This window comes from Suricata suricatta, chromosome 10 (assembly GCF_006229205.1).
Source record: "Suricata suricatta isolate VVHF042 chromosome 10, meerkat_22Aug2017_6uvM2_HiC, whole genome shotgun sequence".
Classification (NCBI taxonomy): domain Eukaryota; kingdom Metazoa; phylum Chordata; class Mammalia; order Carnivora; family Herpestidae; genus Suricata; species Suricata suricatta.
The window spans coordinates 73,005,419-73,031,029 of NC_043709.1; the positions used below are offsets into that span (position 1 = coordinate 73,005,419).

Here is a 25,611-nt window from a genome sequence, read left to right on the forward strand (position 1 = left end):
TAAGACATGCTTGGTGTGGTAACTCTTAATAAGTCATTACTACATGACTTTTCATTGCATCATGTAAAATAATTTACTCAAGTGGCCCTTATGACTTAACTTATGATGATGGAGGATATTTGAAATGTGATTTCTTTTGGTCGGCAAGGTCAGGGACATGAAATTTAAATATTTAGTTTTGCCATTCTTGTAATCCAACATTCCAAATTCCTTACTGTTTTCTTCTTATTAATATAACTAGCCAGCAATAACAAAAATTTATTTTTTAATCAGAATTTAATATCACATACACAAAAATAATAGTCTTAAATTGTTAATTACATAGCCAGCATTCAATGTTTAAAATTTATAATAAGTTAAATGTTTTTATTTCTAAAATGTATATAGGTACTAGTTACTAAATACTAGTTATGTAAAATTATTGTGTTATTTGTGTGTGTATGATTACCGATAGTATGGTTTTTGATTATGTCTAAATATTAATTCATTAAATCTCATTGTTTCTCATATTTTGATATTCTAATATTTTGTGTTCTTGTCAGATTATAAAGAGAATTTTTCCAACTGAAAGAATTATAATCAACCTAATCATTTATGCTTAAAATAAATTCTTGATTTTGGCCATTTGGCAGTATAGCATTGATATTTACAAAGATAATAGGTATGCATATGTTTAATAAGATTGCCAATTTAAAAGTTAAATATACAGGCATTAAGCTTCCATCAACTAAAATTATTCATGTAATATATTCCTATTATAGTTTTTTTGTTCTCAAGTCATACTCTTTCTCAAGTTCCAATTATTCATGTATTAAAATTTTAGGTTGAAAATGTGCCATACAAACTTGTATGTATATATTTAAAATTTGATGATTAAAAGAGTCTTTTTCTATTTTAGTTCCAGACAGTCATCTCTATCAGAAAAAAAACTACCAGAGCCTTCCCCTATAACGAGGAGAAAAGCATATGAAAAAGAAAAATCAAAGGCTAAGGAACAAAAACAGTAAGTTACTTATTCTTTTTATTGACTAGCTGTATAAAATGTCCACTGCCCTTAGATGCTAAAGGGACAATAGTGAATTTATTTTCCACATGTAGGCTGGCTCTGTGGTTATGACTGATTTGACTAATCAAGTCAGCTGCTGGTTTGGCTAAGTGTTTCTTGGTCACACACGTATCTGTAAACATATTTAAACACTTGTCTCTAATCTTGTATTCTTATTTAGTTTTCAGTTATTTGAGCATATCATTGAAAAAGTTTACACTTGAGATTCTAGAAAAATTTGAAGTTGATGTGACTGATAAAACTGACATTGACTTTACCTCTGAAAAGTAGCTGACAGGCAACTAGTGTTTATCATAGGGTGTTAGCTGTGCCATTTTCTTGCTGTTCTTTTACATTTAATTTTTTTCTGAGATCTTTTAAAAGCTGTTTGTGTGTTTTGTGAGGGTTCATTTACTTAACAGTACATAGTATAATCTGATGATCCACTTAACTGGGCATTTATAAATTACAATGTTACAACATGAAGAAAGTTGACTGACTGGATGAGAGCCTCTGTCACCTCTCTCCCCTATGGCACGCCTACTTCTCCCTCAGGTCACCTAAGGTGCTGCATGTGACAGGTACGTCTCTGCCATGGCCTTGAGGGAGAGCTTTGGTGCCAGTCTCCATTTAAATATTAGTAAAGCTAATTTCTTTAACATGTAAGTAAACATAAAAAGTAGTTTTCATATATTTTCTGTACCCAAGTGGGCAATCTTATACCATCCCCTCCCCTGTGCCAACATGCACACTCTGCTTTGACCACTGGCTTAGCTGACTTGAATGTCATGGACATTCTCCTTCTAATCATCCTTGCTTCCTGTATTTAAATATGTAATTTTCCTATTTCTACTGGATTGAATGTCTCAGGGGTAATTGGGAGATGGGGGATGGAGCAAATTAGTAATGTAAAAATAAGAATGAGTGAATCTTTGAAAAGGCAAATCACTTTTAAACACTGGCTCTCTTTCCCCATTTGTAAAGTGAGTAACTTGGTTTTAACTCTAAAACTGTGTAATTTTAAATTTGGCTTGCTTTCTGTTGTTGTAGATTTCAGCAAACAACTTTTTCGTTAGTGCCGTCTTGTGGGCAATGTAACAAAATCCAGCGGAAAAGTTTATTTATTTATTTTTTAATTGCTCAGAGTGTATTTTATCTTACAAAAAAGGAAGAGAGGAAGGACGGAAGAAATTCTCTAATGAAAAGCTTTTTTAAAAAGCATGTTTCTTATAACATTCCTAACAAATCATAACTGATTAAAACCACCTATTTAATGTTCTTTTTTTCTTGTAGCTCAGATTCTGGAACCTCAGAGGCTAGTCTTTCACCTCCTTCTTCCCCACCAAGCCGGCCCCGTAATGAATTGAATGTTTTTAATCGTCTTACTGTTTCTCAGGGAAACACATCAGTTCAGCAGGATAAGTAAGTCTTTATGGAAAAGAGCCCCTCTATTTATCACAGTAGTCTGACCCTTTCAGTACAGTCTGCAGAACACATTTAGCCATCTCTGTGTGGGAGATGAAGTCTGACTTGTGAATTCTGTCCACATTTGATGTGTTTTTCCAGCAGGAAATGAAGCATATAGAAAAGATTAGCAAAAATCATTTTCCTGCTGAACATTTTTCCCTGTTGTAGATTTGCATTGCTACATTTTCAGCACTTGTCTTGCCTTTTCGTTTCTATGTAAATTAGAATTGAAATATCTTTGAGAGCACTCTAAGTTTAAATTTCTTGGGACACTAAACGCCTCCAGTCCAGATAGCCTGAGTTGAGTAGAGGCAGCTTATTTTACCTTCAATGCCTATAACAGTTTACCAAGTCCATTGTTAGAGGTGTAAAATGTTACCATTTGGTTGTTCGACACAAATCCACCCCAAAACATCAAGAATAAAATAAAATAAAAGACCGTTTCTATTTGGGTGGAAGGGGTTAGGATTGAGGTGGGTTGTGGAGGAAGAGAAGTTGGAGGTCTGTGAAAATGATAATTTGTGTTAAATTTCAAGTGAAAAAGTATTCCCACATTGAGCCAGAATCTCTCTTGCAAGAATTCAATACTAACTGCTGCCATAAGCTATTTAATAACTCTGACTTGTCTGCTTTGATTTTGAATAGTAACATAGTGGATGTATGTACTTCATGTCCCTTCTCCCACCCCTCTTGTTCTCAATGCTATAACCACCCTGTGTAAACCAACAATTCCTGAGATCTGTAGGATGCTGTTTAAGATCTGTCTGGCATGTTTAGATCATGCTAACTGGCTCTGTAGACTTAGAGAAGCACACATTTTGAAAGAATTTTTAATCTGCTTAGTATATGGATAATGTTTTTAAAGTTAGATTTTAATGTATTTCAATCAGTAGATAATCTATCCTTCAAAATGACCTAGATAGATAAACATTGTGTGCTATTGAAAAAAATCTCTTTAACATTGTTAAGTTATATCTCCCATTTAATGGAGAAAAGAATAGAAGAACATTAAGAATGTCTTCGGGAAGGCCATTTTCACTAGTGATATGAAGGATTACTAAATCTTGTCTGTCGTACATTCACAATCATAAAATTTTCTGTCTGTTGATAATCTTGACAATCTAGTCATAGTTTTATATTTTCTACTGAAATATTTTACAAACTACCAATAATTTGAGATCATTGTCATCTCTATAAGCTAAAACTCAGAATAAGTGACTACACTTTCAAAGACTCACCTACCTTTTGAATCACTTTCTTTTGGGCTTTTTTTTTTTTTTTTGGGGCTAGCATGTTTCACCATCTAGAAGTAGATCCTATACATTGTTTTTGGTTATATTCCATGTCAGCATTCACTCTCTCCTTTTCCCCAAGCTTAAGAAATGAACTGAATAGATTTTCTTTTTCTTTTTTAAAAAATGAGTTCATTTATTTTGAGAGAGAGAGTGAGCACAAATAGGGGAGGGATAGAGAGAGAGGGACAGAGAGAATCCCATGCAGGCTCCATGCTGTCAGCATGGATCCCAATGTGTGGCTCAATCCCACGAACCATGAGATTATGACCTGAAGCAAAATCAAGAGCTGGACACTCAATCAACTGTCTGAGCCACACAGGCACCCCTCGGTAGAATTTTATAATAACCCGACTTATTGCCAGTCTTGGAGGTTTCAGGGTAGGGCTGACAGTAGTGGCTTACCTATTTTTAAAATCCCGCTAAAGTCTCATATTACTTGGACACTCTCATCAGGAAGCTCTGTTTTTGAGATAAGTCAGAATCAAAGGTTATTGCATTCTAGGTATTTTGCTTTCCATGCAAGCATAATATGTATTTGTGGAACTTCCACATTAGAATCTAAATCCAAAGTAATTATCAAGATGGATAAAATTTATTAATGACTGTTTGAGAAAATGTTCTAGTAGTAATCAAATTAAATAGAATCATAAAGATTCTTTCTATCAAATTATATAGAAAGAATCTTCCTCTTCAGGGCCTTAATTTTAGAAGTGAGGAATGATAAGTTTTCTGTGGATCAGTAATAGAAAGTTCTCCCCTCCAAAGTCTTAGTAGAAAACATGAGAATCAAATATTTTGTCAGATGTAGCTGTACATTGCATTTGTAGATATCCAGTGCAAAGAGAAAAGCAGGCCTTCACAATAAAGGAAATGTTTGCTATATTTCTATTATTCATACTGTCAATTTTCAGTTCAGTCTCAGTGTCTTTACCTGTTGACATCTGTGTTCCTTTTCCTCATAATTCTAACTCTTTCACTGTAGGTCTGATGAAAGTGATTCCTCTCTGTCGGAGGTACACAGGTACTTTCTATCTTTCCTACATTCTGGCATTTCACTGATGTTCTATAATGCCTTCTGAGAAGCTGTAAGCCTCTCTCACCTTTGTATGCATAACCAGTTGTAAACCATATAAACATACTAATGTTTTTAAACAATCATTTTAATATATTTTTTGTCTTCCCTTTTAGACCAAGAACTGCCATACATTTTTTGTATAATAGCCCAGAAAGTTGTGATGCTTGTTTTCTGTCTATACTCTAAATCCTTTACTTGTAAGAGTTTAAGTTCTATGAGTATTGATATCATTGCTCCTCAATGATTAAATGTTTCAGTCTTTCAAAGTGTGAGAGATAAATAAGGTATTTTTGTTGTTGGTTTAACAATTAAAGTTTATGGAAGGTTTTGTGATGAAGAAAAAAAGATATGCGGGAGGGGGAGGCAAAAGATACTCTGATATCTAGAATACAAATTGAAATAGAACGTAAAGTAAATCTTCTAAAATAATAAATATATTTTTACTGAGAGATGCTGTTTTAAAAATAACAATGTTGAATTTTTTCATGTTGTGGGAGTTTTGGGGATCCTTAATTTCTCTCTTTCTATAATTTCCTCTTTCCACTTATCATTTTGTCTCCTCTCTTTTTGCACTTGTTTCCCCTGTTTATGGCCATTTTGCTGATCATCAGTAGATCTTCCAGAAGGTACGCAGAGGAAATTAATCTCATTTACAGTATTACAAGACTTTACTGATTCGCATGGAACAAAAATAAGCATTTTTCCCCTTTCACTTAACGTTGTTTTACAACTTTGCAATATATAACCTTAGCTTAAACTATTTTAAAGTTGACTTCTATACTTCAGAATGTGAACAGATTAATTTTAATATTGAAAGAAATACTATGGATGTATGTTTCTATTTTCTGTATTTTTTATTTGGGATAAGGTCATCTCTATAAAATATCAGTGCTAATATTGTGAATACTGGAGAGCATTTTTCAGTATCTAGTAAAATGCTCTATTTAATTATGAGATTATTTTTCTTCAGAAGTCTGAAAAATCAATGATATTAAAACATATAAAAATGAAAAAGAGGCTTCTTACCCTACAAAATTGTGTTATAAGTCACCGGAGGCAAATATTTACTTTTGTAATATTACAAACTTTGACCTCAGACTCTTATGCCTTAGACTGGTAACATGAATTTTTTCTTTATAATCAGTTTAAGGGAATATACATACATACATATTTTCTGTTTGAGAAGTAAGAGTAGCAGCGGGCTGCATTAGATCAAACCTTTTGAATATTTGAAGCTATGATTCTAATTTGATGGCTTCAGTTCATAGGTAGGAACTCATATCAGTAGGATTTCAAAACGGAGATTCAGACTTTTGGGGAAGTTGTGCTTCTGTTTCAGTTTTAATTTGGTTAGCTTTTTAGATTACAAACAAGTTACCAAGCATTAATTTCAAGAATTGACACATGTATGCAAATAATGCTTTGGACTTTATAATTATATATCCAATGACAACAATTCCTGGTGTCATTTCTAGTGATGATGATCAACTTCCACTTTTTGAAATCATTATAACTAGACCTTAAAAATAAAGTTTGTTTGTTTTAGCCCTGAGCTTAAATTTATCTTCTAATGTTTCTATTCATCAGCCCTCTTGAGCTCTGCCAGAATTAATCTTCTGGAATTAATTAATTGAATTAATCTATGCACATCTCTTTGTGTGTGTATATAGGACAGCTCTTTAAATATTCAGCTCCTTAACCTACTATTAAATCCTCTCTCCAAAGAATGTTTTCTTATCACTTCAGTAGGTCTAGTTTCATTATCTGCTGCTTATATGATATAGTCTACAGATCCTTCATTCTGCTTCTACTATTTTGGAAAGTGTCCCAGTTTTCCAGTGTTTAAAATCTAGCATCTAGAACTCAACCTCCTTCCAGATGCCTCAGCAAAATATAGTAACTCTATTAAGTTCTTTCTCCTGACATAATTTACTTCTGTTGAACAAGTTATTTAAAGTGCTCATAGAAGAACCATAAATTATTGATTTATTGATCTTATATTCTATTAAAAATTCTCTGTGGCTATTGTGTGTGTGTGTGTATAAATTTATTTAAACTGAAATAAACCTAGAAAATAATTCTGCCATTTCTCCTACCTCCTACCTCCCACCTTTAGCAATTATCAGTCTATTCTCTATATCTATGAGATTTGGGTTTTTTTAATGTAAATGTATAGGGGAGATAATATGGTGTTTATCTTTCTCTGTATTATTTCACTTAGCATAATGCCCTCTTTTGCTTTTTAAATCTGGGCTACTATTAGGGCTTTTCCTATGTGGAGCATTCTGTTCTATCTTCTACTTAAATTTTATTTTTAAATTTAGTATCCAATGATTATTTTAGTGTTAAGTGGGTACTTAAAGCAAATAAATTTGTTTGTCATTTTCCTAAGCAATACAATCCAGTGTCCAGCTCTTTAATATATCAGTTTAATAAATATACCAGCTCTGTTTTCCATGCTAGGGAAATATTGACTAGATATTGAAGGCTTCCTTTGAAATTGACAGGAACATTGATTCCTTAGGTATACCTCTTCAGCCACCGATGGAACTGCCTTAGTCAACCTGTTCTGTTCTTACCTACCATGTCCACAAGGATATCATTTGAAAGGCTTAATATAGTGGACATTTTTGGAGTCAACATGTATTGTGAATATATTCCTCTAATTTTCTATTAACCCTACAAAGAATTTCCCCCGTGAAATTAGTGTCACCTCTTATTGATGAACACTTATTTTTAAGTGTTTATAATGATTTGTTCAGTATTTCCCTTTGTGAGATTCAACAAGAAGTTTTACCCATCTGGAATTTCTGAAATCCACTTTTTCCCCTGCTTTTTGAAAAAATGGGTCTACATAGCTTGTCCACTTTTTTAATCTTAGTGTACCAACAATGATTTTTGCCTCAACAATGGTGGATTTTTTCAAAACCCTGTGATATAATGAATTGAACACAGAAATACTTGAATTTAGTGAATAAGTCTCTATTATCAGTTCTAACTTATCTTGGACTTACATTTCTTCTTAATCATTTCTGCCCATTGCATCTTGAAGATTGTTCTCTTTCATCGAGAAGATAGAAACAAGCAGTTTTATTTTATTCCTGTTATTCTGATATTATGCCATCTGTTTTATATAATGGACATATTTTTACATAATAATTTTTCTTCCTGCTCTGAGCAAAGATATGTCCAATTTATATATTTATTATGTTATGATTCACTCTCATCTTTAGTCTTCTCAATACAACTATTTCAATTCAGATTCTGTCTTAAACTCCTTTAGGAAGGACAGTGTTTTGATAAACTTTACATCTTCATAGTGCATAGCATAAAGCATAAACCCCAGAAATATTAAACTTATGAAAAAGCTCCCTAGACAGTCTCACTGTTCATTTAAAGTCCCATTATTTTTTAAAATCTTCTTGGAGACCGCTAGAGTTTTTCTTTAATTATTTGATATTTTTGAGCCATTCTCTCTTTAGAATTTATGAGTGTGTGATTTGTTCCTATCTTTTTTTCAAATTCATTTGAATTTTTTTCAGTATTTTAGGTGATATGTATTACTCTTTCTCCAGAATGTTCATTTTGATATATTTCAGGATGACAGAGAGTCACACTTTCCAGTTATCCATCATTTATGCTTTCTTATTTGTCAGAATTCACTATACTCAAACAGCTCCCAATATTGCTTCATTCAACTTTGAGGAGAAGAATTCATTGACAAGAAGATCAGTGTGCCATAGGCTTTGCTCTTTGCAGAGTGCTGCTTTTGGCTGATGCCTCATTGGTTGATGCACTCCATCACTAATATTACTATTTCACATTTTGTCTGTGTCCTTTTGCTTTAAAAAGAGACAAAGGAACAGTCTAAATTTTCTTATTAATTACTTAGAAAGGCTTCTTAAAGTCAGGGGAAAAATAAAATTAGTCTCATAATACAGCTACTAAAGTAAATCTTGTTTTTCCCCACCTCAGGGGTATAATCAACCCATTTCCTGCTTCAAAAGGAATCAGAGCTTCTCCTCTGCAGTGTATTCACATAGCTGAAGGGCACACAAAAGCTGTGCTCTGTGTAGATTCTACTGATGATCTCCTCTTCACTGGATCAAAAGGTACTAGTGGTGGTTCCATGTGGATATTTAACAGATGAAAAAAATATGATTACAGTTTAACAGGCTTTAAGAATAGTCAAACTGCTTAAGACCCATAAAAACCTGAGAGATATTTGGTTCAACTCCTGAATTATATAAAATAATTGCATAGTCGGGAAGAAAGTAAAACCTCTGTTGATGTTACATGAATAGAATGTTGAGAAAATACATCTCCCTTCAGTAACGGAGCACTTAATGCATGTAAGGTCCTGAGTTTAGCAATGCAGGTTATATAAAAATTGACATAAGGCCATTACAATGTACTTACACTGTGGTAAGGAGAATAATATGGGTAGGAACCATTGTTTCTTGAGTACTTAACTATATGTCAGAGATTATGCTAGATGCTATACAAATTGCATCTCATTTCATTCTCATGGTAACCCCAGCGAGATACATGTTGCATACTCATTTTACAGATGAAGAAACTGAGGATTCACGAAATGAAAAAATTTTCCCAGATAAACTTAGTAGTAAGTAGAAGAACCAGGAGTGGAAACCCAGGTCTACTCATCTCCAAACCTGTACTCTTAACCCACTTTGGTACAAGTGTAGGCAACTAGAAATGAACTACAAATGCTTTGAAGAGTTAAATACTAAGAGTTTTTTGAGGTTTCAGAAAAGGGAAAGGTTATGCCAACCTGTGAGATATAACCAGGTTTTGACATAGAGGCATTTAGGATCAACATTTAGGATGGTTTGGATATTGACAGGTTTGGATATATGACTGACAACCAAGATTATAGAACCATGCAAGCACAGACATGGAGGGAAAAGTAGGATATGTTTGGAAACTAAATCCAATTGGTTGAAAAGTAGAATACAGTTGGCCCTTGAACAACAATGGGGGTTAGGGGTGCCAGCCCCTCACACAGTCGAAAATCTGCATATAACTTTTGACTCCCCCAAAACTGAACTACTAATAGCTCTCTGTGAACCAAAGCCTTACCAATTATATAAACAGTTGATTAATAAATATTGTGCATGTTATATGTATTACATACTATATTCTTATAATGAAATAAATTAGAAAAAAAATGTTACAAAGAAAATCATAAGAGAAAATACATTTATAGTACTATACTATATTTATCAAAAATTTTGCATATAGGTAGACCCTCCAAACCCATGTTGTTCAAGTGTCAACTGTAATCATAAGCATAAGTAAAGCTAGAAATGTAGGAGGGAAGCAAGTACAAGTTTGGGGAGGCTAATAAGCAATTTTTAGCATTTAGGGATATTACAAGACTCAGTTTAATCAGCAAGCATTTATTGCTCATTGTGTATAAGGAAGTGTAACATATCTAGCTAGAACTTATGAATTGTGAATAACAGGAAGCTATTCTCCAACTAAAAAAGAATCTCCACTGTGAAAATGTACTTTTTTTAATTCAAAGTAACTTTATCTCTAGAATAATCACATATTTGACTCTCAGAAAAAAAATTAGTTTATAATTATTTTGGGGGGTCAAAAATGAAATCCATCAACAAGTGACACCTGGAAAAGAAAGGTATATGTATTTATGAGTGTAGAGTGCTGTGAGGAGGTGGGAGTAATCAAAGCAGAATACTTGAAGAGGCTGATATGGGAACACCATTTTAAATAAAGGGGAAAATTGAAGCAAGAGTCTTGTGATATGATGATTTTGAAATTTTATATAATTTTTAATACCACATAATCCATACACTAGCCATTCTTCCCTTTCATCCAATCCTTTGTATGTACTTTGCCATTGAACTTGATGCAGAGGGTCAAGGATAGAGGTGCGATGTCTGTTGCAGCTAATGGAATAATTACTGTTTTCTTATTTTATTTCATTCTTCTAGGGGAAAGATTGTTTAAATAATTTTCATTGTTAAGAGAACCTAATTTAGTTCATATTGACGGTATTTTCCTTTTCTTGTTTGTTTTAGATCGTACTTGTAAAGTATGGAATCTGGTGACGGGGCAGGAGATAATGTCATTGGGGGGTCATCCCAACAATGTTGTATCTGTAAAATATTGTAATTATACAAGTTTGGTCTTCACTGTGTCCACATCTTATATTAAGGTGTGGGACATCAGAGACTCAGCAAAGTGCATTCGAACACTGACGTAAGTAATTTAAAGACAAATAGCATAAGGGCAAATAGTTCTTATGTATAGCATATATGAAAAGATAGGAGTATGAATGCATTTTTATTTATTTATAACTGTCCAATTCTAAAAGGATGTTAGGTTAGAATGTAGACGATATAACGGGAGAAAACTATTGAGAAAATGAAATATAGGAGCCTAGTATTAAACAGGAAGGAATAAATTACATTCAATCTGTGACTAAGATTACATTTCATATTCCTCCCTCTCAAATACTAAGGTATTGCATTTTCATAGTATGTATTATGTGATGTGGTTAAGTGATTTACATTACTTGCTTCAAATGAATACCACTCCTTAGAAAATGGCTAAAATCACCATTGTAGGTAGTAAAGAAGTACTTGTAACCTTTAATTAGCAGGTATTAAATAATTGAGAGTTGTTTGTTTATTTGTTTGTTTGTGTTAGAAACTATACTGCTTTTGTGTGAGCACAAATTCCATAACTGTAGTTAGGTTGGATAATTGGAAGTTAAGTTTGTTTTCTATGTCATTTTATGGTGTCTTTAAAATATAGAGCAAATAGTGATTCTTTTTTGCTATAAGATTGATGCACTGTCTTATATAATTTAAACTGAGGTAAACCCTTGGTTTAAATAAGCAATGGGTGCATACCAAAGGGTAATTTTTATAATTTGTAGAGGAAATATTAATACAAGTGGCAATTTATATTTTGAGAACTACTAATTATTTATTGCACTACACACAAGTCTCTTGGGGGAAATTTCATAGAAAAAGGAGCATTGTATCTTAGAAATCTGACAGTTCAGTTGACTCACTAAAGTCAAATTTAAAAAGATTGATTATAGTTTGATATTTTAGAAGTTAGCTGAGAAAATGTTTCAAAATTTAAGAATATATTTATCATTTAGAATTTATCTGAGGAAATAGAAATACGTTATGTTTAAGTCTTTAGCACTTGGCAAATACTCCATGTATGATTGGGTTAGAGTAGGCAAAACTGGGAATGGTTTGAAAAATCCTCATTGTCTTTAATTCAAAAGGCACAGTTAGACATAAAGAATACCGGTAGGCCTGGCTTCCAGGGGGCTTCTGAAAGCTGCAGGAAAATGAATTACCTTTGTGGCACTGTATCATTTGTTGAGTTTTTTTGTTCTTTATATATGACATCTAATCTTTTTTTTTAAAGTTAATTTAGTTTGAGAGACAGAGAATGTGAGGCAGGGGAGGCACAGAGAGAGGAAGAGAGAGAACCCCAAGCAGAGCCTGAGGTGGGGCTTGATCTCATGAATCTTGAGATTATGACCTGAGCCAAATCCAGAGGCTTAGCTGATTGTGCCAGCTAGGGCCTCGACATCTAATATTTTTTGAACGATATTCCAGTCATCCCTAACTCAAGGCCTGGAATTCTTAGGTTTATAATACATTAATGGATTAAACATTTTAAGCCATTTAATCTTGTTTTAGTCACTTATTTATTCACTTATTCATCAAGTGTGTTTCTAAGTGCCGGCTATGTGGGAGTGAGGTTCTGTGTCAGGTACAGTTCACACAGTGACCAAAGGTCACAGAGCTTGTTTTTGCCCACAGCCAGTTTCCTAAGAATTCAAGGAACTGTGAGCTGAACTCTTACCCAGGATTGTTGTGATTTTTCCCCTTTGTTTTGTCCCTGTTAAGGTCTTCAGGTCAAGTTACTCTTGGAGATGCCTGTTCTGCAAGTACCAGCCGGACAGTAGCTATTCCTTCTGGAGAAAACCAGATAAATCAAATTGCTCTAAACCCAACTGGCACTTTCCTCTATGCAGCTTCTGGAAATGCTGTCAGAATGTGGGATCTTAAAAGGTAGAATTTTTAAGAAAATGTATTTCTTATATATGGCAAATACAACTTTCAGACATTAATAACATATTGGTGCATGTCAAATCTAATTTTTATAATCCCAGAAGTTAATATAAAATAAGAGACTCTTCCATTTGGCCCAATACCCCTAAATGTCTCTTCTGTCCTCATAAGCCAACTCATACATTTTCTTTCTTTTATTCTCCATCAATAGAAAGAAAGTATATGAAGGAAATAACCTCTCTTAATATTTGTCTACAATTTGTGTTGTTCACTAGAAAGAAAGAGATTAAGATCCTTGTTCTGTTTCAGTAGGACCTTTGAAAAATTTTTTTGTGTTTTTTTTGTTGTTTGTTTTGGTTTTTGGTTTTTGTTTTGGGGGGGGCAGATCACTTAAACATCTTACAGCTCAAAATTTTTAGTTTATAAACTTAAGTTAATAACTGTTGACATAAAACCTTATATGGTTTTTGTGAATGTGAAATATAAATAAAAGATGAAGTATTAAAATGGGTAGAAATGAAAAATTGAAATGTAAGGCATTACATCCCTGATTTGATTTTTATTTGCCATGAAACATGAGCTTTCATCCCTCAGTTGAGTATTTATTTTAGCTTTTTTTTCTTAGTTCTTAAAATGTTAGCAGCAAGGGAATATGCATTTGTTAAGTATTTTTTCACCATCAATTCTGGCAGGCACTACACCAAGACTGTGGTGGGTGCTGGGAATAAGACTGAGCAAGACAAATGTGGTGTCTACCTTCTTAGAGCTCATGTTGTAATGGAGGATAATGGCTATTAAGCAGGCATTTATAGGATACTGAGTAAAGTTGGTAATTCAGGTAATACAGTGTACCTCCCATCCAGAGGGATTTGTCAGTGGTAAATAAAAGGGATATTTTAGAAACTGAAAATAACTAGTTATAACTTGTAATGTTTTAACACATGGCTGGGAAAGAGTAATAAACCTAACTTATAGATAAATAGATGAGAGAGAGAGAAGAAATACAGTCATGAGTCTATTTTAGAAATAAAATACAGAAAATTGAACACAGTGCTTATCTGAGAAAATGAGAAGAGAGGTGGATACTTGGTTTATTCTTAAAGATGTTAAAACTTGACTCATAGTCAAAACACCATGGAGGAAGATACTCAAAGTCATGACATGAGGCAGAAAGGTAACAGCTTTTAAAAATCTTTACACTTTCTATTTTTGCTGAAAAGTTAGGTCCTTTAAAAGCTGCTCATTTCAGCAACAAGATTAAATGTAGATTTATCATAAAAAGTAACTAAGAAAATCATTTTTTTAGAAGCTGATATTCTACAAGTAAAATACATCTTGTTATGCCCAGATTGCAATATCCCCCCAAAATCAGAGACCACCAGGGAGACCGAGTCACATATGCAAAAGCAAAGGGCGTTTATTCGGGCTTAAGCTTGGGCTCCCAGACCTCACCAACACAGTGGATCCGTGCTGAGAGCCTTCAACAAAGGCTGGGTAGGGTTAGAAAAAGGGGGGTTACAGAAAATTATGACAGACATAGGTACAGTAATCCAATCATCATTGTATAACAGCCTTAGTAACAATTCTAACCATACACATTGTCCAGAGTGTTCGTTGCTTTTGGAGGGACCCAATCACGACATTTAGTGTTTCTTTGAAAATAACCAGTTACAGGGTGGGTTAAGGACCCCCATGTGGGGTGAGTAACTGGTTAGTCTAGCATTAAGCAACAGGTAACTATCTATAGTTTCCATCTCCAGGCCTGCCCTTAGGAATGTTAAGTGTGTTGCCTGGCCGCTTTTGATTGGGTATTGGGAAGGTGGTCACTTGTTGAGCAATATGTGCCCTTTTCCTGCTATTGTCTAATGATTCTGGGAAACCGAAACGTAGGCCTTTAAGCTCAGAGGGGAAACTTAAAGCCTGTCATGGAGTCAGTTTGGTTCAGACCTGTGTCCTTTCAGTCTCTATATTACAGCAGCTTGATTAAGGTAGAACTGTGAAACGAAGTTCATTGTCACTCCCTGATAATTAACATCACACATTTTTCTACCAGTCAGCTATATGTCCTGGTCATTTTCAGTCCTTATAGTAACTGATTAAATGGACCACTTAATTTCTGACATGCATATATACATATATGTGTGCATAAGTGTGTATATATATGTGTGTATATACATGTATATATGATTGGTGTACATATTTGTGTATGTGTATATGTGAGAATATATGGGCTTTATATAAAGTAGTCTTTTTCCATATTTTTATTGTGTAGTCATATAAGCAATACAGTTGTTTGAATCAAATTCCAAACAGGACCTAATAACATTGGTCATGTATTTTTAACATGTTCGGACATTTCACAGATTAGGGTTTACCTGGACTTAGGTTGCATTTAAAATTAGTCTTTTGTAAGTTTTTCTGCCTTTTTGTTTACTGTCTGAATGACATGGGTCACATTCTTTGGAATAACTTATTTAGGATTCCTCACTCTTCAGTCATAGAATAGGTTAGTTTGGCCATTTTCTGACTCTTAATTTGAAGAAAGTTGCAGAGAGGTGGGGCTAAAATATTTTTAAAAAGCATTAGTGAACAGTTTCATCAAAGAATGTAGATTATTTATGTTGAGGTATAACATCAACCCATTAAGAAATATTTTCAAACAAAATTATTTTTCTTTCTTTTTAAAGGTTTCAGTCTACAGGAAAGTTAACAGGACACCTAGGCCCTGTTATGTGCCTTACAGTAGATCAGATTTCTAATGGACAAGATCTAATCATCACTGGCTCCAAGGATCATTACATCAAAGTGTGTATGACAGAGTTGTTGAATTATATTCTCCTACTAAATGATAGATTTGAAGTATCAGATGCACCTAAGACCCTTTGCTCTTAATTAGTTTTCTTTTTTTCCAATCCTATCCTTACTTCTACTTCTTGATCTTTTTCCTCACTCAATAGTTCCAGATTTTATTGTCTTTTTATTCAATCCTGTATTCTCATTTTTCAGAGAAGATAGTATGGGAGGGATTTTAATAATCTTTGGCTCAGTCATTCAGCTAATGCTTGAGTCTTACTGCCACCATTTTTTATACTGGGTTTAGTATGGTCTTCAGATTTTATGAAATTAGCAGATAAGGGAAGATGCAGAGTTTGATTCTGGAAATATTAAGTTTGAGATACTAAGTAATAGAAGTCATCCTCCTATAGGATAGAACTCAAGATAAATTATGATTAGACATGCAGGTTTGGGAGGCATTTAAATAGAAGCAGATGTTCAAGGAATTAGAGTAGTTGATGTGACCAAAGGAGAGAGGTTTACTGGACTCAGCCTTGGGAGTTCATGTAAGAACCAAGAGGCATAAAAAGAAAATGCAGTAACAAAGAGAGATAGTAAAAGTTTAAGTACTCTTTTTAGAACCTGAGATTAAGAGATGAGAAATGGATTTGTGCCATGAAAATAGAAGACTGTATATTCGGTAGACTTGAGTATACCTGTCTGCATAGGAAGCCGGCCCCTTAGAGAGGGAAGTGAAGGGGGAAATGGTAACTGATGAAGGTGGAAGGAGTTAGATCCATATCAGTGATGTGAACCCTGGGAAGCAGGAAGCAAACATTAGCATCTAAAAAGAAGGGAAGAGTAAGAGAATGTTTGAAGATAAAAGGAAACTTTTGGAATGAAGGGAAGAGTCCAAAAAGTTTCTTTTTGATCATGCTACCCATTTCAGGAAATCATAATGTCAATAGCTAAGAGGGATGACAACAGAGTGGAGTGGAAGGTTTTGAATAGCAACTCTGGAGGAATTCGAGATGACCACCGGGATTGCAGAGCTACATTATAGTGCTTAGTAACAGTCATATCATTTTTCTGACTTTCAACTGGATTGATATGTAGTATTTTTATTATTGAACATAATATGTACACCATACATGAAAAAATTGGTTTTGTTCCTTAAAAGCCTACAGACATATAAACATGTGACATATAAGCAAAAGTAGCATGCAAATAGGGCCTGGGTTCTACCTGAGTCATTTATACAAGGTTAATTTAGTTAATTTAGATAAATATGGTAACAAGACAAATCACATCTTGTTAATATACATGTGTATGTGTTTCTACATATGAACACATAGAAGTGCTTATTTGTAAGTTAAATAGGATGCCTACTTTCTCTCTTCTTTTTTAGATGTTTGATGTAACTGAAGGGGCTCTGGGAACTGTGAGTCCCACCCACAATTTTGAGCCCCCTCATTATGATGGCATTGAAGCGCTAACCATACAAGGGGATAACCTGTTTAGTGGGTCTAGAGATAACGGAATCAAGAAATGGGACTTAGCACGAAAAGACCTTCTACAGGTAATGCAGAACTTTCATGGGATGGAGTGGGTACTTCAAAGCCACCAGTCATCTGTGTAAGACCTTGAAGAGCCTCTCAAAGGGTGTTTCATCTTCAGCTATCAGAGTTACTAATTATGAGAAGGGCAACGTTCAATATTTAACAATACCTTCTAGATAAGAGTAGATAAAAATAAAATGAACAAGTAGCATGAATGTCAATAGAACAAACTTGGCAAGAGATGTATATATTGCATTCAAAGCTTTCTGTTATTAAAACACTTTTTAATGTTTTTTTTTTTTTTTGAGAGAGAGAGAGCACGAGCATGAGTCGGGGAGGGACAGAGTGAGAGGGAGACATACAGTTCAAAGCAGGCTCCAGGCTCCACACTGTCAGCATAGAACCTGATGCAGGGCTCAAACTTACAAGCTGTGAGATCATGACCTGAGCTGAAGTCGGACACTTAAACTAGTGAGCCACCCAGGTGCCCCTCAAAAGCTTTTATAAATATACATTCATGGTTGTGACTTTCATATTATTCATATAAATATATTTATACATAAATATAGTCATATAATTTGAGCTTATACGTATTGTTTACTCATTATGAAATACATGTGAACTCTACTTTAGTTTTCTACAAAAAGCCTTAGGCCTCCATGTTTTCTACTAAAGGTTGGAGGCAGTGATTTTATGAGGCGGTCCTTATGGTCTCCATACCAGGTTGTAGTTTTCAAACTTGTTGAATTAAATACATTTCAGAGAAAAGTGATACACTTAACTCCCATGAAGAGAATGTGATGTGAAAAATTCTGTATACTTTCTGGGTCTTTTGTATTCTATAAGACTTTTAACATTATAAGCTTTATTATTGATAACACTGAAAATAATTGAGGCAGATCAGGAAGCCAATTGCAGATTTATTTCTTTAAATCACTAAGAATAATTGCATAGAAAATGAATTTTGGGGCACCTGTGTGGCTCAGTTGGTTAAGCATCTGACTTTGGCTCGGGTCATGATCTTGTGGTTCATGGGTTCAAGCTCTGCATTGGGCTCTGTGCTGACAGCTCAGAGCTGGAGCCTGCTTCAGATTCTGTGTCTCCCTCCCCTACTCACACTCTGTCTTTCTCACTCTCTCAAAAATAAATAAACATTAAAAAAAAATGCATGAAGGAAGGGGAGAGTTGTTGTGACCGCAAAAATGACTAATATATGTATATGCTTCCAGGCCATTCAGTGTTTCAAATATTGTTTTGTCAACAGAAATGTTCAAAACTTACTTTGGTGTGAAAATATCATTTTGGAAGGTTCCTCTTCAGCTTCTGATTTTCTTTCTTTCTCTCAGCAAGTTCCAAATGCACATAAGGATTGGGTCTGTGCCCTAGGAGTGGTGCCAGGGCACCCAGTTTTGCTCAGTGGCTGCAGAGGGGGCATTTTGAAGCTTTGGAACATGGATACTTTTGTGCCAGTTGGAGAAATGAAGGGTCACGATAGTCCTATCAATGCCATATGTGTTAATTCCACCCACATTTTTACTGCAGCCGAGTAAGTTTTTTTTATGTGATTTTTTTTCCTATATTGGTTGTTTGTGTTCAGATTTAATAAATATTATAAGTTGTAAATATTTGGAAATATAGAGCATATGAAGCCCTTTTATTACAGGCATCCTAATGTCTATTTAAGATCTCATATATATTTTCTGATATGCACTTTGGGCACTGCATTTATCCTCAGATTACATGAGAATAGCGTTACTTCTGCGTTAGCACTCTGCTTATATTAGGAAGTCTGCTCCTAGATCTTCCCCTCATGATTTTAATTAAAAAGAATCATTTATAGGAGATTCATTTCTAAAACTTTTTTTCCAGAAAGGCAACAAACTTACCATTCTTCTCATTTGGAATAATTCATTAAAAAAAAAATCTCTGTTCCCCTTCTACCTCTGGTTATAGTACAGTTGACCCTTGAACAAAGTCGGCTTAGGGGCCCTGACCCCTGCACAGTTGAAAATCCAGGTATAATTTTCACTCTCCTAAAACTAAACTATGAATAGCTTACTGGTGACTTGAAGTCTTACCAATAATATAACTTGTCAATTAACACATATTTTGTATGTTATATGTATTAAATACTGGATTGTTACAATAAAGGAAGCTAGAGAAAAAATGTTTTAAGAAAATCATAAGGAAGAGAAAATATATTTATAGTACTGTGTTGTGTTTACTGAAAAAATTCATGTGTTACTGGGTCCTCATAGTTCAAACCTGTGTTGTTCAAGGCTCAGCTGTATAAGTACCTAATATCTGGTTCCTCCCTCTTAGGAAGGCTGGATTCATTTGCATATTTTTTCATTCTTGATGAATCTCCAGAGTCAGGCTGTTCCAGACTCTTGGAAGGGGCTGTGAACAAAACAGATTCAACCCCCCAGTTTCATTCTAAGGAGAAGAAAAGAAATAAGTAAAATATATTACATGGTGACAGGTACTATGGAGAACAATAAAGCAGGGTTCAGAGAAGAGAGTATCGGGGGGAGAGGGTTACATAATAGGGTGGTTGGTGAAGGCCTCACTGAGTAAGTGACATTTAAGAAGATGCATGAAGGAAGGTGAGAGTTGTTGTGACCATAAAAATTACATAATATATGTATAAGTACTTTGGAAAGGAAAATATATGTACCCAATATATGAAACCAATAATGTGAGGCATTGGTTTCATTCAAATAAAATATAATGTCTCATGAATATCTATCTTGAAAATCTCCTTTGGTCATTTTCACACTTAATCAGAGTACCTTCTTGATTCATCTATCTTAAATGTATGATTACCCTGATTTTATTTTGAAACTTCTGCTCTATTTCTATGGCATCTCTTCTTATTTGTGCTATTTCCATCAAATTCCCCTTTTTATTTAGATTTACTCTCTCATATCTCCAAAGTATTTCAAAGTTGATTTATTTTGTATTTTTCTAAGGTGCTTACCTTTGGTGCTTCATTGATATTATTTCCAAGATGTATTACTTTCTCAAGACTCACCACTTTTGTTTATCCTCTTGGAAACTTGTTGTAACCTTGGTGATTTACAGGAAATAATATCTCTCAAAGCTGTGTGACACACAATATAAGACTATAAAAGTATTATATATCACTGCGGTCTGGTGGGTGAAGTATGATGTTACTGTAACACCTCTCTTCCACAATATAGTCTTATTTTTGAAGAACTGAACTTTTTGGCACTATGGCCATAGTACAGCAGTTATTTACTATATAACTTAAAAATCAGGAAAATAGCCAATAAAGTCAGAAAGCCTATTTTCAAATTACTTTCACTTATTTGTTAATTAGCACACACTTGTATAGTGCTTAGCATTTACCAGGTATTGTTCTAAGTTCTCTCCAAGCGCTAATTCATTTATCTTCATTAAAACTTAGAAAGTGAATATTATTATTGTCTCTATTTTACAAGTGGGAAAACTGAGGCTCTTTATAACCCAGTCCTTATATAATAATTCCATCATATCTGATGTTCTAGATCTTTTGCTTATTATTTATTTATGTACTTATTTACAAATCTGGATCTGTAGTATTGATTAATTTTTCTTATGTTTATGGGTCTCATTTTTCCTGCTTTTTTGTCAAGTAATATTTTACTGGATGTTGGACATTATATTGTGTTTCGAGATCTGGATTTTGTTGTATTCTTCTAAAGAGCATGGGACTTTGTCAGGCAGTTAAGTTACTTGTACTTCAGCTTCATCTTTTTGAGACTGATTTTTAATTCTTCTTGGATTTCTGCTGAATAGCACGGGTGTTTGATGATATCTCCTTACTGATCAGAACTTGAACAGCTCATAGCCCTCTGTGGGCTCTGGGAATTGTTCAACTTACAGCTCACTAGTAAATGTTTTTTGTTTGTTTATTTTTGTTTTCTGTTTTGTTTTGCTTTGTTTTTTGGGGGGTTCTTTTTGGCCTGGCCTTATAATCTTTCTCTACTCATGTTAGCTTAATGTTCAGTCAGAGACATTAGGGGCCCTTATATATAGATTGATGGAGTTCTTTTTTCCATAGCTCCATAGTTCTTTCTGCATAGCTCTCTCCTCTTCTCTACTTGATCCTGAAAGTTCCAACTACTTCCCATTCCCCAGGTTTTTATTTCTCTTTCTTCAACTCAGTGCTTCTGTCGTTTTCTGCTTGCATTCTTCCTTCCTTGCTGTAGTCCGGAAAGTGTTTGCAGGGCAACACCCAGGGCTGGTGCAGACCTCACCTCTCTCCCTTTTCTTTGGGATGATGGCCCTGCACTCTTCCTGGTCCAGTCTCTGAAAATTGTTGTTCCATATATTTTGTCAGGTTTTCACTTTGTTTGCAGTAGGAGCACTAACCTGCTTCAAATTACTTGGTTATGACCAGTAGCAGAAATTTGATCATTTCAGACTTAATATGTCCTAACCTGAAATCCCAACTTTCCCAGGAAACCTGTTCATCCTTGAGCCTTCTCACCATCAGTTTATGGCATCACTGTCTTCCCCGTTGATCAGGCCAGAAACTTTCATTCCTTCCTTTCACACCCTGTACCCAGTCCTTGAGCAAATCTGTGGGTTTGCTGCCTTGAAATTGTATTTGGAATCTGACTATTCACCATATCTTCTAATTCACTGATCTAATTACTGTCCGCTCTTGGATTACTACAAGAGCTGATTATTACTAGTAGTTCCTAAACAAGGTACCTTGTTCATATGTAGTCTACTCTCAACACAGAAGCCAGAAGAGTCCTTTATAACACAGATCTGATCATATTCCTTTTCTGCTCAAAACCTTGCAGTGGTTCCCTATTTCACCTAGAAAGCCATACTTGATGTGACCCTGTGAGCATCTGTTATTTCTCTCGCCTTTCCTTTTAGTACTTGTTCCTTCTAGACCTGCTCCTTGTTTTGCAGTCCCCAGTAACCTCTGTACTCTTCCTTGAACACACCACCCTCATTTCAGCCATAGTACATTTGCCCTGCCTGCTCTCTTTGCCCAGAATGCTTTGCCTTCAGAGACTTTCTTCCAATGTCCTTCTTTCTCACTAAGAGTAACTTTGGCATTTTATTTAAAATTGTAACCCCTGTTATCACCTAGCACACCAGTTCCCTTTTCCATGCTGTCTTTTCTTTTTCTATAACATGTGTTACTTTCTAATAAACTTCATAATTTAATTATTTATTATGATTTACTGTCTATCTCCTCTTGTTAGAATATACAAGCTACAATGGAAGAGGGTTTTGTTATTTATCTGTTTGTTTGTTTGGTTGTTTGTTTTTAAGAATTGTCCCAAACACTTAGAATAGTGTCTGGAACATAGCAAGTTCTCAATAAATATTTGTTGAGTGGATGGTTGAATAAATGACTGCGTAGATGACTAGGTGGATGAATGAATGTACTCCCTTGCAGTTTCCAATGTATATATGCTGTGTAGGTTGGTGAGAAGACTATTATTTTTTTCCAGTTTTATTGAGATATAATTGACATACAGTATTGTATAAGTTTAAGGTATACAGCATAGTGATTTGACTTACATATATTGTAAAATGATTACCACAATAAGTTTAGTTAACATCTATCATCTTATATAGGTATAAAAAAAAGAAAAAAGTTCCTTTTTTACTTGTAGTAAGAACTCTTAGGGAGAACAAAGATTATTGATTAAAAACTAAAAATCCTGGATCTGAGACTTACCTCTGCCCTTTACTATGTTACATTAGACAGGTAACTAAACTGTCTTTATCCTTGAAATGGACTGCATAATCTCTGAAGTGCCTTTTAACTGGAATTCCATGGAAACTCTTTTAGCTTTGAGCTTATTCAATAACTGGAGAAATATAGTAAGAAATATGATTGTTTAAGAACTATTCCCCAGTACCCACATGCTAGGTGAACAAAAATAAGTTTTCTCAGAAACACTTTGAATGTTCTTTGTTCCATGATGGTGGAGTACTTACTAGTCTACTTCTCAGTGGCCTCCTGCATTTTCTCTGGGCTTATGCTGATTTCATGTGACCATAATTCTTACTCTTGCCAGATTCACCAGCTCCCTGAACTCTCTGCCCCAATCTCTTCCCTTCCCAGAAGCCTTACTGTAACCTTACTCTGAGCTGTTGTGCCTGAAAATCTCTGACCAATGTTGTGTCGCATATTGTTTTTTGAAATAATGAGTACAGATCCAGTGTAGTGATTGGAGGTGAGGCCCTGGAATCAAGCTGCCTAGTTTGAAATCTTGGTTCTGTCATGTACCTTGTGATTTTGAGCAAATTACATAAACTTTCTGGACCTAAATTTGCACATCAATCTAAAGAGGATAATAGCATTAACTATACCTATGGTAGTTAACAAGGATGGAATGTATTATTTATAAAGGGCACATGCTAACAATGCCTGCCGTAGTAAGCCCTTGATAATATGAACTACTTTTCATATCATTATTATGGGTATCTGTTTGATATACTTATGGGACAATGTATTTTTTTACTTACAACTATTAAAGTCCTCTTCAGAAAATGTTTTCACAGTAGGTAATTCTAAGAGCTATTTCTTTATCTTCCTGCCTCTTTTCATGTGTTCATTTTTAATTTGTTCCATAGTGATCGAACTGTGAGAATTTGGAAGGCTCGCCATTTGCAAGATGGTCAGATCTCTGACATAGGAGATCTGGGGGAAGATATTGCCAGTAATTAAACAAGAGTGAAGATAGTCATAAACTGAATACTGTGATAATACTCTGTATATTCATCATGGAAATGTTGCCCTGTATTTATTAGGCAAAAACTTATGAATGGGAGTAACTGGAAGATATATCTGAATCCAACTGCTGAGTATAAATGGTATTCTAATTGTGTACTAGCCTGTGTGCTTAATTTTAATATCTGCCAATACATATATATCCTGTAATTGGTATACTGCTTGGTTCACACTTTTATTGTGGCTGGATTTTTGTGCCTAGCTATTATAAAACACTTAAAAATTATTTGAATTGTAAGATGTCTGCTTTTCTGACAGTAAGAAAACACCCAGAATACATACAATACAACCCATTGGTAATTCGTCATAGAGTCTCTTCAGATGATTTATATATTTAAACGTACTGGGAATGTTAGTCAAATTATGGTCCATTTGTCTGGTATTTACATCAGTCGATAGAGGGTTTCCAAATTTCAATGCTGTTTTAATGTAATGTGAAAAAATAAGATAGAAAAATATGATCGATGATTTTGTGTAAGGTGGAATTGACTGTCTTCTACTAAAAAAAAAATGTTAAAGCAGTTTGTGTTAAATGTTGATGTTTACTTGTATTGACCAAAGTTTTACAGCTGTGCTATATTCTGTGCTCAGGACTAAAATGCTGTTAAATTGTTTTATTAGTGCTGTGCGTACATTCTGCAATGGAAGACAATTTTGATGTCCTAACAGAAATATATTTTGATCTATTTTCCTATGGAATTGTTTCTATTATCACCTTTTAATTTCATTTTTATTTAATAGTAGTATTTCCTTCCCCTTTTGTCTAATTTTTTTATATGCTGCTAAATATATTTTAAATACACTATGTTTGCAAACCTTGGTAGTTATGAGGGGAGCTCTATCATTTGCAGTGGGGAAAAGCTATGTAAATAAGTAGGTTGTAAAGAATGTCTTACATTGTAACTGTATGAATTTTAAAAAGCTGTAGATTGGATTTTCAAAAGGATGTATAATTTGTCTGCTTAGAATATTAATTTGTAAATTCTGCAAGTTTAATTTTTATGTAGATAGTATAACATTTGAAAATATTGTCTTGTGATTTTTTTTCCCTCCTGAGTATTATATTTACTTGTAAATGAGAGCTTAGCTAGGGCTTCAATAAACATGTTGCTCTGAATTGTTATTCTCTTATCCTTTTTCTAATTTTATGAAAATTGTTAGTATTTATAAAACTTTGTTTTATCTGTGTGTGATATAAGGAATACATTTTTTTATCTACCATTTCATATGCAATCCTGTTTTTGCTCATTAGATATGAAATATTCTTGAATAGTTTGAATCATAATCTAAACTTGATGAACCAAGGGAATTCACTATTTAAAGAATTAAATCAGGGGCGCTTGGGTGGCTCAGCTGGTTGAGCGTTCAACTTCAGCTCAGGTCATGATCTTGCAGTTTGTGGGTTCAAGCCCAGCATTCAACTCTGCTGTCAGTATAAAGCCTGCTTCAGATTGTCTGTCCTCTAATACCTCTGCCCCTCCCCCACTCTCTCTCTAAATAAATAAATAAATTTTTTAAAAAGTAAAGAATTGA

At 34.3% G+C, this 25,611-nt stretch overlaps 1 protein-coding gene across 1 annotated transcript in view; it reads left to right on the top strand.

Moving 5' to 3' along the window:
• KIF21A (kinesin family member 21A) overlaps window positions 1-25,195 on the top strand; it is a 92,401-nt gene extending 67,206 nt beyond the window's left edge. Inside the window, exons 29-39 of the mRNA XM_029955514.1 lie at window positions 899-1,003; window positions 2,339-2,467; window positions 4,790-4,828; window positions 5,494-5,508; window positions 8,858-8,994; window positions 10,948-11,128; window positions 12,808-12,972; window positions 15,660-15,777; window positions 17,156-17,326; window positions 18,653-18,852; window positions 23,922-25,195. Coding sequence (XP_029811374.1) covers window positions 899-1,003; window positions 2,339-2,467; window positions 4,790-4,828; window positions 5,494-5,508; window positions 8,858-8,994; window positions 10,948-11,128; window positions 12,808-12,972; window positions 15,660-15,777; window positions 17,156-17,326; window positions 18,653-18,852; window positions 23,922-24,015 — 1,354 coding nt within the window. The 3' untranslated portion in view covers window positions 24,016-25,195. The remainder of the gene's footprint in view (window positions 1-898; window positions 1,004-2,338; window positions 2,468-4,789; window positions 4,829-5,493; window positions 5,509-8,857; window positions 8,995-10,947; window positions 11,129-12,807; window positions 12,973-15,659; window positions 15,778-17,155; window positions 17,327-18,652; window positions 18,853-23,921) is intronic.
• The last annotated feature ends 416 nt before the right edge of the window (window positions 25,196-25,611 follow it).